Below are 18,606 nucleotides of genomic sequence, written 5' to 3'. Positions count from 1 at the left end.
GCATGTAACACTCTTATCACAAAATTTTTATTAAAATTGTTCAACAAATATTTACTGAGCATCTCCTGAGAAGACGAATGCACTACTCTAAGGTCTGAGAATTCAGTAGTGAAGGTCAGAGGAGGTCCCTGCTCTTAAAGCCTACATCCCAGCAGAGGGATGACAAACCACCAAACAAGTAAATGAACTGGAGGCAGTGCTATGTACCATGAGGAAAATAAAACATGGCAATAGGACATCAAGTGTCTTGTCAATGGGTTTTAGGTCTGGGCAGGATAGGGGAGGTCTTCCGTTTCTCAGAAACACACTGAAACCTATTTATCTTCTCGACCCCCAGCCCCCACAACAGAAGCACTAGGACCCATTTTGAACCTTGAACAGACAGCCCCAATGAGACTACCAAACCAACTAAACATATCATCAAAAGAAAAAAATAAATAACTACAGGAGTTAGGAACTAACAGACTTAATAAAGAAGAGAATCTCACACGCATTCATTTAGTCTTCTATATAGTTATAGGAGTACATGATCAGCTGTGTGGCCATGATCAAGTGTAATCCCATACTTAAATCTGAGAAACCATAAAACTTCAGCTGGGTTCAATAATTTTTTTTTGGCACATGCTATATGAATTTCAAAAATGCTCTAATTCTCCACCTCCCACCCCCCCGCCATCCCATATCCACAACCCTTATAATATGAGTTTCCAATTCTTCCCTCAAAAGATGGGAATCCAGGGGCACATTGTAGCTCCGTTCATTAAGCATCCTACTCAGGTCACGCTCTCAGGATCTAGGGACTGAGCCCCATGTCAGGCTCTGCACTCAGTGCAGAGTCTGCTTCAGATTCTCTCTCTCCCTCTCCCTGCTGCTCTCTCTCTCAAAAATATAAATAAAATCTTAGAAAAAAATATATGGGAGTCTATTACTCCACTCCTTGAATCTGAGCTTGACTTTGTGACTTTCTTTGGCCAAAAGAAAGCAGTGGAAGTGACACTGTCCCAATTCTGAGCCCAGGCCTCAGGAAACCTGGCATACTCTGCTTGCTCACCTGGAACTTGCCTTTACCACAAAGGCAAGCCTGGGCAAGCCTACTGGAGGATGTGAGAGCAACAAAAGATAGCCCAGTCATTCCCACCACCCTAGACCAGTCAAAATCAGCAAAATTTCCTACCTGACCCACAGCTAAAGAGTAAACCCAAGAGCAGCAAGATGAATTGCTCAGCCAACAGAGGGAATGTGCAAAAATAATATAATATACAGTTATTGTCTTAAGCCACTAAATTTTTAGATGGTTGTTATACAGCAATAACTGATACATAAGAATAATTAAGCATAACTATTCAACTGAGATAATCTATTACATCTCTTTTCAGGTTTTTGAGGAACTGAAGCCAAAAATTGTGCAATATTTTAACTTCAGGGTTTTCTGCAATGAGCTTTAAAAGTAGACTAGGCAGGAACTGTTATATACAAAAAGGATTTAGAACCCCATCAAAGGATTTTACTTCTCCTACCAATATTTCTCCTTATTTTCAACTTAGAGTTTCTTTTGCAGCTCTACTGAGAAAGGAATAGCAGATGAACTGATAAGCATTCATATTAGAACAGCAAGGCTGATTTGACACTGTAAAACTCGGGATTATTAGGTAAACGTTCAAAATGACCTGGGAGTCCTCTGTGCAAGAAAGAAGTAAGTAGTTGATTTCCTTGTCCTTTTATCATTCTTTTCTGAAATACAGAAACTTCCCAGTGTGAATAGTTTCTGAGAAACTTACCTATTCTTCCAAGTTCAGTAAGGATTTCATTTCTTGTCTGCCTACTGTCTCTTATCTCCTCCAAAATTTTAAGTACTAAGTTTTTGAAAATAGATATAATAAGTACACATTCTACCTGCTCCCCCTCCCCCCAATTCATCTGGGTAAGCATAAAAGGTTTAGTGACTTGAACTGGACCAGGCCTGTCCTGCTTTTTACCCTGTGGGGTTGTTCTGAGAATCAAGCAAGAGGGAGGGAGAGGAAAGAGTTCAGAAAGAATGTGACCTTGCTTGGCTCCCCGCCCACAGTTCTTAGTCCCAGCCTACTCCAGCCACTCCTGGCCATGGGCTTGGCCTGTGCCAGCCAACAGTGCGTGCCTGAGAGCGCCTGTTTTCCAGTACCTTTGCAGAGCCTGAGTATTAATACATTTTAAATATTTCAAACCTAACATTTACACAGGTGTGATCCCAATTTTTTTTTTTTAAGATTTTATTTATTTATTTGTCATAGAGAGAGAAACGAGAGTGAGCACAGGACAGGCAGACAGAGTGGCAGGCAGAGGGAGAAGCAGACTCCCTGCCAAGCAAGGAGCCCGATGAGGGACTCGATCCCAGGACGGTGGGATCATGACCTGAGCCGAAGGCAGCCGCTTAACCAACTGAGCCACCCAGGCATCCCTGATCCCAATTTTTTAATTCCTTTTTATTAATGACAAGGATTTTAGTTCTTTTACTTCTACACCCTTCATCCGTGCTTTTCTACAGATAATTTATTCTATAGCTAAAATCATTTTTTGAAAAAAATTCATAAAAAATATTTTTTAAAAATAACGACATCTATATTCAAAATTGCCTTTTCAGTCACTCCTGGGCATACTATATTATATACGGTCTTTACCATTCTCTCCATTTAATTCATTTCTGCTTGCCTATGTGAGAGTCCCTAATGTTACAGTGTCTTAAATTCTTCATTACCCTGGAGAATATATTCAAGCTAGGTCCTGCTTTTTTTAACTGTAGCCCCAGACAATAGCTACTTACTCTTTAAAGAAAGTCTGAAAGTCTTCCTTTGTGCCACCAGGCACTTCACAAATAAACTGATTTCTAATTCCTAAATCACAGAGCTTTCCTAAGTAGAACACAACATTTTAATAAACCAAATATGTATATTTTAAATGTACACTATACCATCCCTAACACTTTTTATTACACATATTAGGAAGTGTTGGTGAAGTTCCTACCTTCAAGGGGTTTAAAATCTACCCAGGATGAACACTTAAAACGATGTTTCTGAACCACTATTAGTAGATCATGCATCTTAAGTTGCTTCCCAGCATAAATAACACTGAAACGTATTCTCTATTTACCCAATGTTATGAACTTACACAAATATCCATGTGAATTAAAATTTAAAAAATAAACATCCATGTATTTCGCACCTATCCGAAGTTTTACAGCTTTTCAAAGTTTACATATAAATTACCCCATAACATCATAGGCCTATGTAACAGGTAAGGTAAGAAGGAACTGGTACAAAACAGGATTAAGAAATTTTCTCAAATATGGCTAAGAGAAGTAATAGAGCCTAGGTCTGGTCCATGCTACTTTCTACTTCTATAGAGTATTCACTGCCCATAGATCTACAAGTTATATCCACAGTGGTCACAGAAAGCAGCACATTCCTCTTGGCAAATCTAACTGGTTGATAAAGGGCCTAACTCTCATTGTGCTCTGAACTTGTGGTTTTCTAGGTGGATACACATGAGACTTCCACTGGGTTTTGGGGAACAATATTTAGCACCCCTATGTACATTAACTTTTAAATCATAAGAAAAATAAGCTTTACTAGTGTGTAAGACATGAACTGACAGCAATACATGTATAATTTATAAATATACAATGGGGTGTACAATCAAAAACTTTTTACCTGTAGAGTACATGACCAAAATATTTTGGAGATCTCTACTAAGCTAACTGGCTCAGACATCAAAAATATAAATAAATATATGACAGAACAGAAAAAAAAAAGAAAAAATACACAGAAGAGGCAATTTACAAAAGACATTCAAACTGTCAACAAATCAAGGAAAAGATGCCAAGCATAGCCAAAACCAAGAACATAGAAATTCAAACAAGATACCATTTTGTCCATTAGATTAGCTGAAACCTTAGGTCTGGTAATACCAAATCCTGGCACAAATAAGAGAGAGAATAATCCCATACACTGCCTGGTGTGAGGAGAAATGATAAAAAACTTTTTGGAGGAGAGGTGGACTAACTGTAAACCACGAGTAGTAAAACCATTCATTTGGATGTGACTATCAGATGGCCCCAGTAGATGGCCCAACTCCCAATTCCCAAAGGCATTCAGGAATGGGACGTACTCGTACTTGGGGCTTTCTAATGCATTATGCAGTCAGTTTGGCACAAAGTGTTCACATTTTATCACTTTCTTATTTTTTGTATGACTCCATGGACTTAGTGAAAAACAGTGGTTTTTCATTAATTTTGAAGCATGCATTTTAATAATTTCAATATTCAGACCCTATTTATGATGTACAGCAGGATTTTACAGTATTTATCAAAAGCTAAAATACACACATAGCCTAATCCGGCTATTCCCCACTTAACAAACATTTTCTAAAAATAACTGCAAATAACCACAAAGTTTAAATATGAGTATGTTCACTACACACTTGTAGAAATTGAGAAAAAAAAATTTAAAAACCTAAGTGTCCAACAATAGGGGTATGGCCAAATAATCAAAGCATATTTTGTAGCTACTGAAAGAACAGTGCTGAATTAATACCTACTAATACGAAAAGACCTAAGATATTTATTAAATAGAAAGTACATATAGTATAATCTCATTTTTAAGTACAATCTCAATTTTGCCTATATATCACACGTGAATACAAAGAAAAGGAAGTACACTAGTATAAAAGGAGACTCTGCACACCATATCAGAGGAATAACATTTTCCTTTAAGTCTCCCTTAGAATGCAGAGTGCTATAGTGCTTACTTGGAAATACTGCCCCTGATAATTAGTCCGAAGAGGTCAAGTTGACAACTCAGACAAGCACTTACAATCTCCCCACACACAAACCCACATGCAAACACATACATAGGTGAGGCATCTGTCTATCTACCTATCATTATCTTATACTATACCAACTGTATTAATTGTCAATATGAAACAAGGATGAACAAAAGCTTAAGACTCAATTTACTCAAGCACTCAAATGTCTTTAAACAATTCAGCCTCACACACAAGCTTGTGAATTGCTATAGTTTTTTAGATTTACAGCTTTATGATATAAATTCACAGACATTAAAAGATGGTAAATACAACCAGTATACCCACCTCCTCAGCTAAGCCCTTACAAATATCACTAGCTTAGTGTAATAGGCTTTCCTACTGATCCAGAAGTTCCGAATACAGTGCTTCAAAGTGCCATTGCTCATCAATTAAAAGCTACAATCCTAGTTGTACTTCCATCTCTGGTAATCTATTACATCAGTGATCTGCAATGACCATACCTACTGCAGTCACAGGCTTGTCTAGTCCTCTCACACTTTTGATTTTGGTCTTGGTTTGTGACTTGCTTTGACCAACAGGACATGAGCAAGCATGATGTACGCAAAGGTTTTTAAGTGCTTCAACATGAGGGCTTGTCCTCTTGAAAAGTTCCCCTTTAGAAGCCAGCTGCCATGAAGCACCTGGGTGGTTAGGCGGTTAAGGGTCCAACTCTTGATTCTGGCTCAGGTCATGATCTCGTAACAGGTTCCATGCTGAGCATGCTCGCTCTCTCTCTGCCCCTCCCCTCAGCTCATGCACACACTCACATGTTCTCATTCTCTCTCTCTCTCTCAAAAAATAAAATAAAATAAGGGTACCTAAGGTGGCTCAGTTGTTAAGTGTCTGGCTTGGGCTCTGGTCATGATCCCAGGATCCTGGGATCGAGCCCCGCCTCGGGCTCCCTGCTCAGCAGGAAGACTGCTTCTCCCTCTCCCACTTCCCCTGCTTGTGTTCCCTCTCTCTATGTCTCTGTCAAATAAATAAAATCTTAAAAAACAAAATAAAATAAAATAAGCCAGCCATGTTATAATACCCATATTATAAAGAAATTCTAGATAAACCAGTAAGTGATGAGAGGCCAGGAGGAGAGAGACACTGGATATTCCAGCCACAACCTAATTCCAGCTGAATGTGTCTGCACGTGTGACCTCAGTTATACAACACCAAGAACAGAAGAATGGTATCGCTGAGCCCAGTCACCCAGAGGAAGGAGAAACTATAAATCATTACTGTTTTAAGCTACTAAGATTTGGGGTAGTTGGTTATATAGCAAAAGATAACTGGAAAACTAATCCCTGTTCTAAACCAACTGTATCACTAACAACAATCCATGTAGATTCTCTGTCAGTTACGTTTAAATTTCATCTGTCCAATCAAGTGTGTTAACTGCAGGTGAGGGAGAAATGGGGGCACTTCCATACACTCTCACATACTGCAGGAGAGAACATAAATGTGTACAAATAATCTACAGTGAAACTTGGCAAAATGTTAAGGTACTAAACCTTTTAAAAAGGTCACATTCTTTCCCAATAATTCCAAATCTAGGAATTCTGTAGAGACTGGGTGATTTTTCCCCAATCCCCTTTGCTCACGACAGCCAGTAAGCTTGTTTTTTACTGTGTCTTTTTCAGAATTCAACACTTGCACTCCATTCTCCCAGATCTAGGCCTAACCCATCCTGCTTACCTTTTCAATTACTCCCTCTGCAAGGTATGGCTTAAAGCTTCCCTGATGATCACTGACACTCTCACTTCTTGGAATTCTGCAGATGCTCAGGCTTACTGCCTTCCTGGCTCTGCGAACGTTGCACTATTTATAAGGGAGAAGGAGCAGACCTCTGATCTTGTCGTCTTTCACACCCTGGTTTCCTATGGTGAATTGGACCTTTCTCTCTAATCACATGGTTTCGGAGAGGCTTGCCAACGGTAATTTTGGCTGCAGCCAAGGACAGAAAATTACTGAACACCAGAGGGCCAGTCTTTGCTCCAGGAAATGGGCACGTGATCTAAGGTGGTCAAAGTCCTGTCCAAGATTTTTTTTTTTTAATTTGGTAGTGGATAAAAAACCTTACCTTTTGGGTTAAAAAAAAACTGAAAGGCTATAATTTGGGCCCGAAGCACAATTTTTCTGGTTAAGTGGAAAGAAGCTTTTTAAAGTGAAAAAAGGTAAGAGCTTTAAAGAATTCATTTGTATCACTCCTGGAGTTAATGTGGAAAATAGTTTGCTTTTCCTTACACTATTGGCTCTGGGTCACTGACGTTTGCAACAATAAGAATCCTGACTAGATGACAAGTGAAAAGTGGAAAAATGCCCTGGGATGTCCAAATTTGGATAAAGACTTGCCTTTTTTTTTTTTTTTTTTTACAATTTGTAACAGATCTTCATTTCGAACATCTAATTGTCTATTATGTGCCGAATGTGGGAAACATAAAGATTATCATGACTTCAAAGAGTTGAGTGCTTCTGAAGTTACTGGCCACGTTGAGAATAATTCCCAAATAGCTGAGAGGCTACTCCTAAGTGACCAAGGAGTTCTCCAACTGGCTCTAAAACTTCTATCATCTGTACCTCCTAAGGACCACTCTGTAGGTCTCTCAGGTTTCTAGGATCTGCTGATGTCTGTGTATTAAAGATTTGGTCTACATTCACTTTACCCATACTAGGAGAACAGCATAGACCTCAAGATCTCCCCTGCTCCCTAGAAGCCATATCGGCCTGAACTGTGAAAGTTTCTAAATGGGAATGCCAAGGCTGGGGCAAAATCTAGATTTCAGCTGCCTTCTGAGAGGCATCTCAGGTTCCTGCATTATCTTGGCTTTGTCATGGATCAGATTTACAATCAGGCCTCTAAGCAGATCCTTTCTGTTTCACCAAGAATCACAAAAAGCAAATGCACAGATGATTTACTAATTCTTGTTGGGATAAATGTCACATGGAGAGAATATCTAAATTTCACAAGGAGGCAAGCACAGACTTAGACTGACTGTCATCATCAAAGTTCAATCAACAAATATTTACTGAGGAACTACTATGAAAGGGCTTAGGCCACAAGACTAAAAATACAGCAGTGAACAAGACTGCTTTTCATGAAACTTACTTACCATACAGAGTATGATCATACAGGTATTTAACAAGCACTGCCTTGATTCTAACATGTACTTTTTAAATATAGTGTTTCTGAAATAAGGATGGAGAGGTTTATTTAATATGGTCGTGGCGCTCTCTTTTCCCCCTGGAAAGCTGCTACTAAATCAATGCTAACTGATAATCACTGGCAGCTTAAAAGAAACATGGTAATTATACAATTCAATATTTAATCATCATCTTGTTAAATGCTAAGAATGAAAAATATAAGGAGAGAATCTGACAGGGACCAGAATTTGCTCTAGAAGGGCTCCGTTAGCTCCCCCAAATTTCCTCATAGCACGTAGTCAGAATGACCCTTCCAAAGGGTGAAGCCGGATCACGGGCCTCCTCTGCTGAGACCTGCAGGGGCATCCTACTTCCCTAAGTTAACTGCTGATTACACCAACCAGAGACATCCCCAAACAACGACCCGTTAAGTTCTCTGATTTCAACTTTTCTTCCCATACTCATTCCTCATCATTCCTCTCCTGATACACTGAAACCGGTTCCGTTATTTTCTTATAGCATTTGCATATTCATACATACTATAAAAAGTACTTATTTACTAAAGCTTACTTTGATATTCTGTCCCCGACCCGGCCCATTCCACAGAAGGACAGTTTTCTGGTCTATTTTGTTTAGTGATAGATCTCAATCACTAAGGCACACTTAGGGGTTCAAAACGTGTCGAGAGAATCAGAAGAATGTATCTGCGAACAACTAATGGGAAGACCCTGCCAATGGGACTGAAATAATCATCAAAACCAGCTGGTGAAGCCTTATTCTCTATTATTTAGTGGAGGGCAACTTCCTCCTGCAGTTTTTCTCCTTTTACTCAATTTCCAAACCACACCAATCCCACCCCAAGTCTTCAGATCCAGCAGAACTTTCACTCAGGTTATGGTCCAGTTGCAAGCCCCAGATGCTACTTATTCATCATTTTTCAGATGATTCTGTACTACTTTGTTCTGATCCACTCTGGGAATTCCGCCACTGAACTTTCAGAAGCAGACTTATTCCTCACGTTTGTGAGAAAGTCCTCTTCTAGTAACCCTCATGTTGCACCAAGTCTGCTCACTGTATCTGGTTAAAGTGGCCTGCATACTTCCCAGAGTTTATTACAGTCTACGACTATGTACTTGGGTGATTATTTTATTACGGTCTCTCCCACAAAATAACGGTATGCTCCTTAAGAGTAAGGTTCATGTCTGTCCTTCACAAAGCCTACAGCACCTGGCATGCACAAAATACTCTCTAAGAACTTGCTAAATGAATAATGGGACCAACACAACATTTCTGTACAACATGTATAGTCTAGTCAACTAGGTAACTGAAACAGAATTTTCTAGGGAGAGTGGGTTGTGTTTCTTGTTTGTGAAGGAGAAACAGAAGCTATTGTTGGGGGAGTCCTTTGGAAAGGCCAATTTTAGCCACCTAAAATGCTATGTCCTCTCAACCAGCTCAGAGACTAGCACATGATCAACACTTCCACCCAGAGTTCTCCCCTCCCCCTCCCCACCTACGCCCTTATTCTGGTCAAGGGAACCAATCAATCTTACAGCCTCTCAGTCACAAAGGCTTTGAGTGGTTTTTGACCTCCTTTTCTGTCAACCTCCTAGCTCAGCAAGACTCCTAAAGCCTGTCAACTCCTCTTTAATATCATTGATCAATGGCCTTCCTTTCCATTCCCGCTACTACCAACTTGGTACAACCAACTCTCAGATTACTATAGCAACAGATCTAGCACTGGTCTCCTGGATTCCAGGTTTGCCCCTTTCTAATCCATCCTGCCTATATTAAAACCTTCACTTAACACGATAATGCTATATCCCAAAAAATCTGCAACAGCAAGCTAGAAAATAAACATCTCAGCCTGACATTCCAAGGCCTGACACAATACAGCTCCAAACAGCATCCCAGTGTTTTCTGTGTTGACATCACTCACCAACACGTAGTTCTCACTAGTAATCACACACATTAAACACCTCCCCAGCCTCACCAATTTATCCTATCAGCCATTTATATCAACCCATCGGAATTCCGTCTATACACTTAAATCTAGCTCAACTCCCACATCTTCCTTTAAGCCTCTCCCGGACCGCCTGGCTTCATTTGACTCTTCCTCCCGGGCTTTCTTGTGACACTCTGACAGACAACTAGGATCTTTTTTTTTACCCCATTAACTCCAATTTACATATACATATATACATGTAACTTTACAAATTTAACCCCAACTTACACCTAGCTGTTATAGAAAAGTAAAAAGGTCACGGGAGAGGTACATTCATCAACAAATGCTAAGAAACCCTTTATTTCTCCTGGATAAAGGTGGCTCTACAGGGATGTTTACATCTGCCCAGTCTCCAGGGCCTCCAACTCTCACTCTTCTAACCAATTTCTTTACTTTTCTACTGCTCATTTTGCCCCTTCCTAAATACATACCAGAGCTTTGAGAGTTAAAAAAACTAAAATGGTCTACCACATTGAGGGGAAAAACATTTAAGAAATACAAAAAGCGTTCTCAAAACCCTTTTTTAAGACCTAGGACCTAGGACTAAGTTCATGGTTCCCCCACCAGCTCCCTTTAAGATTTTATTTATTTATCTGAGAAAGAGAAAGAATGAGAGAGACAGAGAGCATGAGAGGGAGGAGAGGCAGAGGAAGACACAGACTCCCTGCTGAGCAGGGAGGCGGATAGGGGACTTGATCCTGGGACTCCAGGATCATGACCTGAGCCCAAGGCAGGTGCTTAACCAACTGAGCCACCCAGGCAGACTACCACCTCCCTCTTTTAACATAGTGCCTGTTTTTTCCTTGAAATTCCTTGAAGGTTGAAATCATAGTTCATAGTTGCGTTGTACCTAATGAATTACCATAAACTGCTTCCCGCATGTAAGAATCATATATTATAGTCTAAAACTCTGTTATGAATATAAAAAAGAAATATAATATCCATGAATTATTCTAAGCATTACACGGCTATCCCCAATTATAATATTAGGGTATTAATGCACCCACCAATTTTAAATATCAAATATATAGTAATACATTCTAAGATTCTTGGTGGCAGTTATGTCATATTCCCTATCTCTGCTCATAGTTCAAAATGTGATTATCTACGAAGAAACAACATATTTTTCTTCACTTGCAATCTTAAATGGCTATGTCAAGCCAGAATTCCCCTCACTGCAGGTTGGTTTGAAATTCCAAGCACACATTAGATCCGACTATCGCAGATACTGAAAAGAAACTTCATTAGTCAAAAATCAAACACTGATCTATTTGCATATCCAAGAAAAAGTTCAATTTTCAGAACTTAAAATTTTAGGTCAAGAAAAAAAGCAATATGAAAATATAACCTCACAAAATCTACACACTACTTTTATTACCCTGCGAAGACTTTTTGATTCCCAATTCTGCTGCATGAGACAATGACCTTTAAATAATCAGAACAAAGTTTCTCATTGCTCAGAGAGCATTGTTTTAAGATTTGCTTGTTACTTTAAGTTAACCGTCTTAAAGCTTTGAAGCACAAAGGGATAGTCAATGACACATCCATTTTAAGCTACCATGACCTGTCATTACAGAGTCATTAAACAGTATTTTCAAGGAGTAAGCAGAAAGCTTTGTAACTTTCAAATATATTAAGACTAATCTCTGTATTTCATAAGCTAAATTATTTGGATATTTAAAGCTATACTTCATAAATTATAAAACCCACTGATAATTTTCTGCATTCTTCCTAAAGATAAATATGAATTATTATGAATATGTTAATATGAATTAACATATTGTATGTATGTGTTTTTATACAGACACTATAATTTCTAAGCTGGCTAGCTTAAGGTATACAGGAAAAAAGGGTGGCTCAGTGGGTTGAGCCGCTGCCTTCGGCTCAGGTCATGATCTCAGGGTCTTGGGATAGAGTCCCGCATTGGGCTCTCTGCTCAGCAGGGAGCCTGCTTCCCTCTCTCTCTCTCTCTGCCTGCCTCTCTGCCTACTTGTGATCTCTGTCTGTCAAATAAACAAATAAAATCTTTAAAAAAAAAAAAGTGTGCCTGGGTGGCTCAGTCGGTTAAGCAGCTGCCTTCGGCTCAGGTCATGATCCTGGAGTCCTGGGATAGAGCCCCCCACATCAGGCTCCTTGCTCAGCAGGGAGGATGCTTCTCCCCTACCTGCCACTCCCCCTGCTTGTGCTTGTTCTCTCTCTCTTTCTCTGTCAAATAAATAAATAAAATCTTAAAAAAAAAAAAGTATACAGAAAAAATACTTCTGTCAGAAAAAATTATTTATCTTTATGATAAATAATTTTCAAATATTAACATGTTTTGGACAAATGCATTTAAAGTAAAATATATTCTCTGTATTATATATTCTTTTACCTAATTGTAAACTTTTATTAAGAAACCAATTTCAAAAATTCTATAAACTGATTATCCAATTCAAATCTATACAACTCTAACTCTGATCAGGTCCTGTGTTGACAAGAGCACTATTAACCGTTCCCATGCAGCTCTCCAGGGAAGGTATGTTACAAAGCACAACACGCAGCAACAGAAAGAAAGCACACACAACTCTAGTACTACACACTTCATATTCATCTGTGGTTATCTATACAAAGTTTAAAATAGTTGGCACCACAGGAAAGCTAAGCATCTTTCCATATTTCCTGTAACATGTCTTCTTGGCCCTTGAGTTCATCATTTTGTAGACTACTACAAATTCCCAAAATATTATAAAATCCAGAGTAATTTAAAAATGGGATGGAATTCAGAAGTTGCCATTTCCAGCCAGCCTAATTTAAAGGCATGAAGACTGAGCTCCAAGGTCTTTAAGAAGGTCAAGACACAGCTAACTACTACGACTTACCCCCACTTCAATCCTCTTTCACCTTACCACCACCACAGATTCAATGATCAATACCAAAGTATTATACAAAAATAGTTTTTGGCAGTGTGCCATTTTGAACCACCACCACTATTTGTTCAGAAGAGAAATAATCTGAGAGCTACATGTACCTTTGGGCACAAAAGTAGAAACTCAAGTTCTTTAGGTCCTTCTTCTTGCTAAGGGAACCTCCCAGGAACACCAGATTAGGAATAGCAGGAGGGTCAACATGTCTTTTATCGATCTATCTTCTCTCCTCCCACGAGAACAAAACCTACCCTGTTCACTGTATCACATCCTTTCTTATAATTTGATCAATAACCTCCTTTCTTCATCTAAGAAAGAACCAATGATGAGAAATACATCCACCAACACTAATCACTTGCCTACTTCAGACTCCTATGCTTTCTTCTCTGAACATTGTAAATATAGTTACTGTTCCTGCTGTTTCTCATCTTGCTGTCTTTGCAGCCTGTAAGTACCAAAGGCATGTTTCTGTTGTTTTATTATGTGGTGTGACAATGGAAATAGTAATTCTTCTGACCACTTTCACGTTTAAAATGAGATTCAGACATGGCAATATATGCAAAAGCTCTTGGTAAACTGCAAAATTTAAGACAAAAGTAGTGCCCCTATCATATGAGAATGAAAAAGCATCCCTAATTGCTCATATACAAGTAAGCAAAAAATTTCTAGGAAATTATGGCCCACATTAGTGATTTAACTAAAAAGAAATTAGTCTGATACATTCAAAAAGAAAAAAAAGTAGCACCTCCCATTCAGCAAATCATACACTTGTCAATAATCATTTTACTGCAAGAAGTTTAATGAGCGATATATTTCTCTATCATACTCAATTTTACAACAAATTTTACTTGCATAATATAAATTATTACTATTTTCAGACACAATTATTGGCTGACTATTAATATCACGATTAAAACCCAGTAATTTAAAACCGTCATCAGAAATAAAGTAAAATTATTATAGCTTTTGTAATATTGTCCTCATTTTCCTGAGAAACTTACTTGGGCATGACAGTCAAAGAAGATTCTAATTTGTTTAAGTCAACATAAAAGAAAAATCTAATCAAAATGGCTAGTAGAACAAAATTCAGGCTTTCAAAAGGCTCAGTTCTGAAATAAAAAATTTTCAGCCCACACAGAACATTTTCTACTATTGAATAAACGTTCATCTAAGAATGTACACATTCACAGGAATTAAAATATTGCTGAGAATTACAGTGTTACTCCTATTCTTATAAGATTAACTAGCCTTAATGTATAGTAAAACTACTGGATAAAAATAAATGAACTCTATAAAAAAAAATTTCTTCAGAAATACCAAGACTACCTCCAAAAAAATGCCCTTTTCCTGACAATACAACTTCACTTTAATACAGAATGAAAATAGCCACTAGGAAAATACCTGATGACGCTGCACTTTACTTATGCCTTTATTTTTTAGGCCATCTAATAATGTACAGCACAATCTCCAAATTAAAGATGTCATAAAAATTAAAGATGTCAGAAAATTATCCAGAGAAGAACCACAGCATGAAATCCTCCATGCCTGGATCTTACTTCTGCCTTCTTTCTATATCCAAATGCAATCATTCCTTCTTTCTATAAACAAATGCAATATAAATAGTGCTTGACATTTTACATAAATATCATTCTGAAAAATTTTAAAACCATACAGGTAATTATAATTTAATGGAATTATGGTGTGATCTTAAAAATATCACTTAGTAAAATACTTATTGAGCCCAATGAAATAAAGGTGGCTTTAGCTGGGTATCTGTTATTATTAATAAACTATGGACATCTCAACCAAATCTTTTATTTAAGCATTCTTTTCAAGCTTCAGTTCCTTAAAGTTAAAGAAAAAATTTTAAAACAAGCTCTTAAGCTAATAGTTTCTAATTTAAAATGAAGATAAAACCACTTTTATTTTCCCCTGGGAGGTAAAAAATTTTCCTGCATACTGTTGACCTCAAGCATTTTATTTGTCTCCAAGTACCACCAAGTGAACCCGGAACAGAAATTAATTCAATGTCTTTAGAATTAAAAGTCAGGACTGACTGGTCATCTCTCCTTTGTAAGCTCTAGTGAATGCCTTTTATTCAATCACAACCAACCATAAAACATCTGTATTTTAAAGACTTAGACATATTTAAATAAACTAAGGCAAATTACAATGCTCCAACAGATGTTTGTGAAATAATTAGTATTTATTTGTTGGTTTTTACTTTCAACTCTGTCATTGTTCATCCAACTGTAACCTAGCTTCACATCACTTTTGCTTCTTATTAACAGCTGTGGTTAAAATATACATGAACAGAATACATGAACAGAAAAAAAATATGGTAACATGCTGAAGACCAAATACTGTAATACCCTATCACCTAGGACCAAACATGTAATTGTGACCATCAATGATCTAATTTCCAAATGCATGTATGTCCAGGCAAATAACATAAGAAAACTATGAGTGTTATCTCTTCTCTCAAAATTACAACACTATATAAAGTCAGTATTATTTGATAGACCTTAAAAAATTATGAGCATATCTAGAGATACAACTATTCAACTAAAGATTAATTACAACATTCAAATCAGCAAGAAAAAAAATTATAATTAAAAAACTCACTTTATATAGTATCTTGCACCTTCAAAAGTATATGCTTCTTCCCAGCCAGTAGGCAAATCTAAAAAACATACATTTTACAGTTAGTATTACTTCAATGGGATAGCAAAGTAAGTTTCAATCCATTTTACTTATTCATTTTCATCATCAGCTATTTCCATTTATTATGTAAATTTCTAAAAAAAAAGATGTTGAATTGGTAACAAAACTCATAGTGAACAAAGTATTTTTGGAAAAATGGAGATTCAAATTAAAAGCCACCAGAAAAGAATGAACAATATTAGAGATTATCTTACATGATTATATACTTTAATGATCAGTGAAAAGGAACTACTACTCTCTGGCATCCCAAAAAAAGCAAGGGAAGCCTTCTAATCCTAGGTAAAATACTCATGATGGCTGGCCAAAAAAAGAAAAAAAAAAACCCAAAAACCCACCAAACCCTGCATTAAAGGCAACACCTGCTTCTTCTTTACATATAAGTGTGTTTATTTAAGACCATACCTTTCAGCTACATAAATGAATCCATCCAGGAAGTGTCACTGATGAGAAAGAACTTCCTAAGTATTTAATTACGGAACAAGAGTTCTGACATCACATACTCTATACATGTATGTTTCTACAGATTAGGCTTAAATGTGTGAAGTTACAGGTGAATAACGGTCACTGTATATGCTATACATTGCAAATGACAAATGGCTTCGATTTAAACATAATATTTGAAATGAAAACCAGGGATGTGTGTCTAAAACCACAAAGTCAAAAGCATACCAAACCAGGAAAAAAACAAAACAAAACAAAAACGATAATCATGTCTTAAAAATTAATGTGAAATCAAAAAAAGAATAAAATTTCTCTGTAGTGTGAATGTTCTCAAATCTGTGGGGGTAAACAGGATACAAATTCATATCACACATAACCAAAATAAGCATGAAATAATTCCACAAGATGATTAGCCTAAATAATTTAAATACCATATTGTCCTTTGTGAAATAAGTTTATTATCCATAAGGCAAAAAGGCCATGAGAGTTGAAATATATATGCAAAACACTGAAAGGTGCATATTGAAGTCAGAGACTGCAGAGGGGAATTAAGAAATATGACAGTGTATTAGTCAGAAATGTCTTAAAAATGTAACCTCACCATGCTTGCTTTCCCTTTCCTCCTCCACCTTTTTGCAAATTTGGAAATTAGTCACTTCAGTGAACTCCAGAATTTAATAGAGAAGGCAGGCTTGTTCCATATCCTGGCCCCTCTGAGAGAGTCCCAGAATCTCAGAGTTGGAGAGGAAGTATCCCAGAGGGCAGCTCTGAAGGACTGCTGAAGCCAGCCTCCCCTCCGACCCGAACGGTTCTCGAGCCTCTCCCAGGACGAGACCCAGAGGCCGGCCAGTGAGAGAACACATGTTACATTTCAAAGACAAACAAGTTTTCACGAATGTAAACAAAGAGCGCCCAAAGAAAGCCAGACCAGCCGGGAGGCTCCAGTCCACCTTTCTGCAGCTCAGCTCCTGCTCGGCATGGCAACAAGCTGGCCCAGGCTCAGTGGAGATGTGCCTCCCCGCCGACCCTCTCCGACGAGGGCCCAACTGCGAGGCACCCCCTCGCATCCCAACCGCCTGCGGGCGGTCTGTGCAACCTCCGGGCTGCTGCCGGGGACCGAGAGTCTCGCTGGCCGGCAGCTGCGGCTGCAAATACGTCCTCGGGCTCCGGCGGCGGCTCCGGTGGCAGGAGGGAGAGCGCTACTGTCACACAGAGACTCGCAGCACCCCCGAACTCCTCTCCTCCTCCTCCTCAGTCACCTCCCCACAAGTCCCACCTAAGGGGAGGAGGAAGCCGCAAGGCTGCAAGCAGCTGTCCGAGGAACAGGGCGGCGATGTGGACACCCTGACCCCGGCGGACGAGGGCCAGGGTCCCGGGCTGCACCGAGGGGAGTGGGCAAGGACTTCCTAAAGGTTGAGAGGGGGTGAGATCGGGCGCGGGGGTGCTGGCGGAAGGACTGAGGAGCAGCCGCGAGAGGAAGCACTCGGGGTCTCGAATTCCCGGGAGAGGGGGGGGGTCGGCCACCCTGGGGGCGTCGGGGGTCCAGGTAGGGAAGGGGGAGGGGGCCCGGGAGGAGGGCTCCGTTCTCCAAGTGGCGATGAAAGGCGAAGGAGAGAGCAGCGTTCAGACTCCAGAGAAGTCCGGCGGCGGGGCCCCCGCTGCCCCTGTACCTGCGGCCGCCCCCGCCGGCCTCCGCCCCACCGCGCCGCCTCCCGGGGACAGCGGCCGGGGGTAGGTCGCGGGGCGGCGGGCTGCCGGGGCGCTGCCGCCTCCTCCCGGCGGCGCCCAACTCCGCTCGGGCCCGGCCGCGCTCAGCGTTACCTGCGCTCTGCCGCCGGTGCCCGGTAACCACGGCCTCGCCGGTGACGGGGTGCAGCCAGGTGGTGCTCTTCGCCTCCTCGCTGCAGGGATGAGAAAAGGGGCCGACACCGGGCGTGAGAGGGGGCTCCGGGGGAGCCGGAGGGGCTGGAGGGGCGCGCACCCGGCGCCCTCCTCGCCTCCCGCCGGCCTCCCGCACCGCCCGGGCCCCCCGCGCCGCGCCCCTCTTTACTTGATGAAGAAGACTCGGCCGCCCCTGGTGATCCCGTAAGTCCAGGAGCGGGGTAGGGAGCAGATCCACTCCAGGTTCAGATCCGCCGCCATGTCTGATCCCCAGCCGCCGCCGCCGCCTTCTCCTGCCTGCCGCCGCGGCTGCCGAGGGAGGAGGGAGCGAGCGAGCGACGAGCGGAGGGAGCGCGGGGAGCGCGGAGCGAGCGCGGCCGGAGCGCGCCTCCCCGGCCCGGCGCGCCCCCGCGCGCGCCCTACCCCCTCGGGCGGCGCCCGCCCCGCCAGCCCCGCCAGCCCCGCCGCCCCGCCTGGGTCGGGCCCGCGTCGCCGCCCCTCCGCATCCTCCGCGGCCGCCCGCCAGCCGCCCCGCCGCGCGCTCGGGGGATGGGCGAGCCAGACCCCTCCCTCGCGCCCCTCCCGCGCGGCCCTCACCCCGCCCAACAGAGGTTCCGGGATCGATTGAGGAAAAAAAAAAAAAAAAAAAACCCGCGTCCTGCCCCCAGGGCTTTGCCCGAAGGC

The 18,606-nt window shown here is 40.8% G+C and overlaps 1 protein-coding gene across 11 annotated transcripts in view; it reads right to left on the bottom strand.

Annotated features, from left to right (window-relative positions):
• The window catches only part of PLEKHA5 (pleckstrin homology domain containing A5), a 236,761-nt gene extending 218,424 nt beyond the window's left edge, over positions 1-18,337 (bottom strand). For 5 of the 11 annotated variants that reach the window (XM_032347470.1, XM_032347467.1, XM_032347472.1 and 2 more), the window contains exons 1-3: positions 18,092-18,335; positions 17,863-17,942; positions 15,502-15,559 (exon numbers count right to left, since the gene is read on the bottom strand). In XM_032347470.1, the coding sequence (XP_032203361.1) occupies positions 15,502-15,559; positions 17,863-17,942; positions 18,092-18,183 (230 nt within the window). In that variant the 5' untranslated portion in view covers positions 18,184-18,335. Of the gene's footprint in view, positions 1-15,501; positions 15,560-17,862; positions 17,943-18,091 lie in introns of all 11 variants that reach the window. The other 6 variants (XR_004286868.1, XM_032347476.1, XM_032347477.1 and 3 more) reach the window with 3 other exon arrangements.
• Between the last annotated feature and the right edge of the window lie 269 nt (positions 18,338-18,606).

The sequence above is a fragment of the Mustela erminea genome, chromosome 6, assembly GCF_009829155.1.
Source record: "Mustela erminea isolate mMusErm1 chromosome 6, mMusErm1.Pri, whole genome shotgun sequence".
NCBI lineage: Eukaryota > Metazoa > Chordata > Mammalia > Carnivora > Mustelidae > Mustela > Mustela erminea.
Note: the sequence above shows the minus strand (reverse complement) of the source record. Positions and strands in the feature narration are given on the sequence as shown.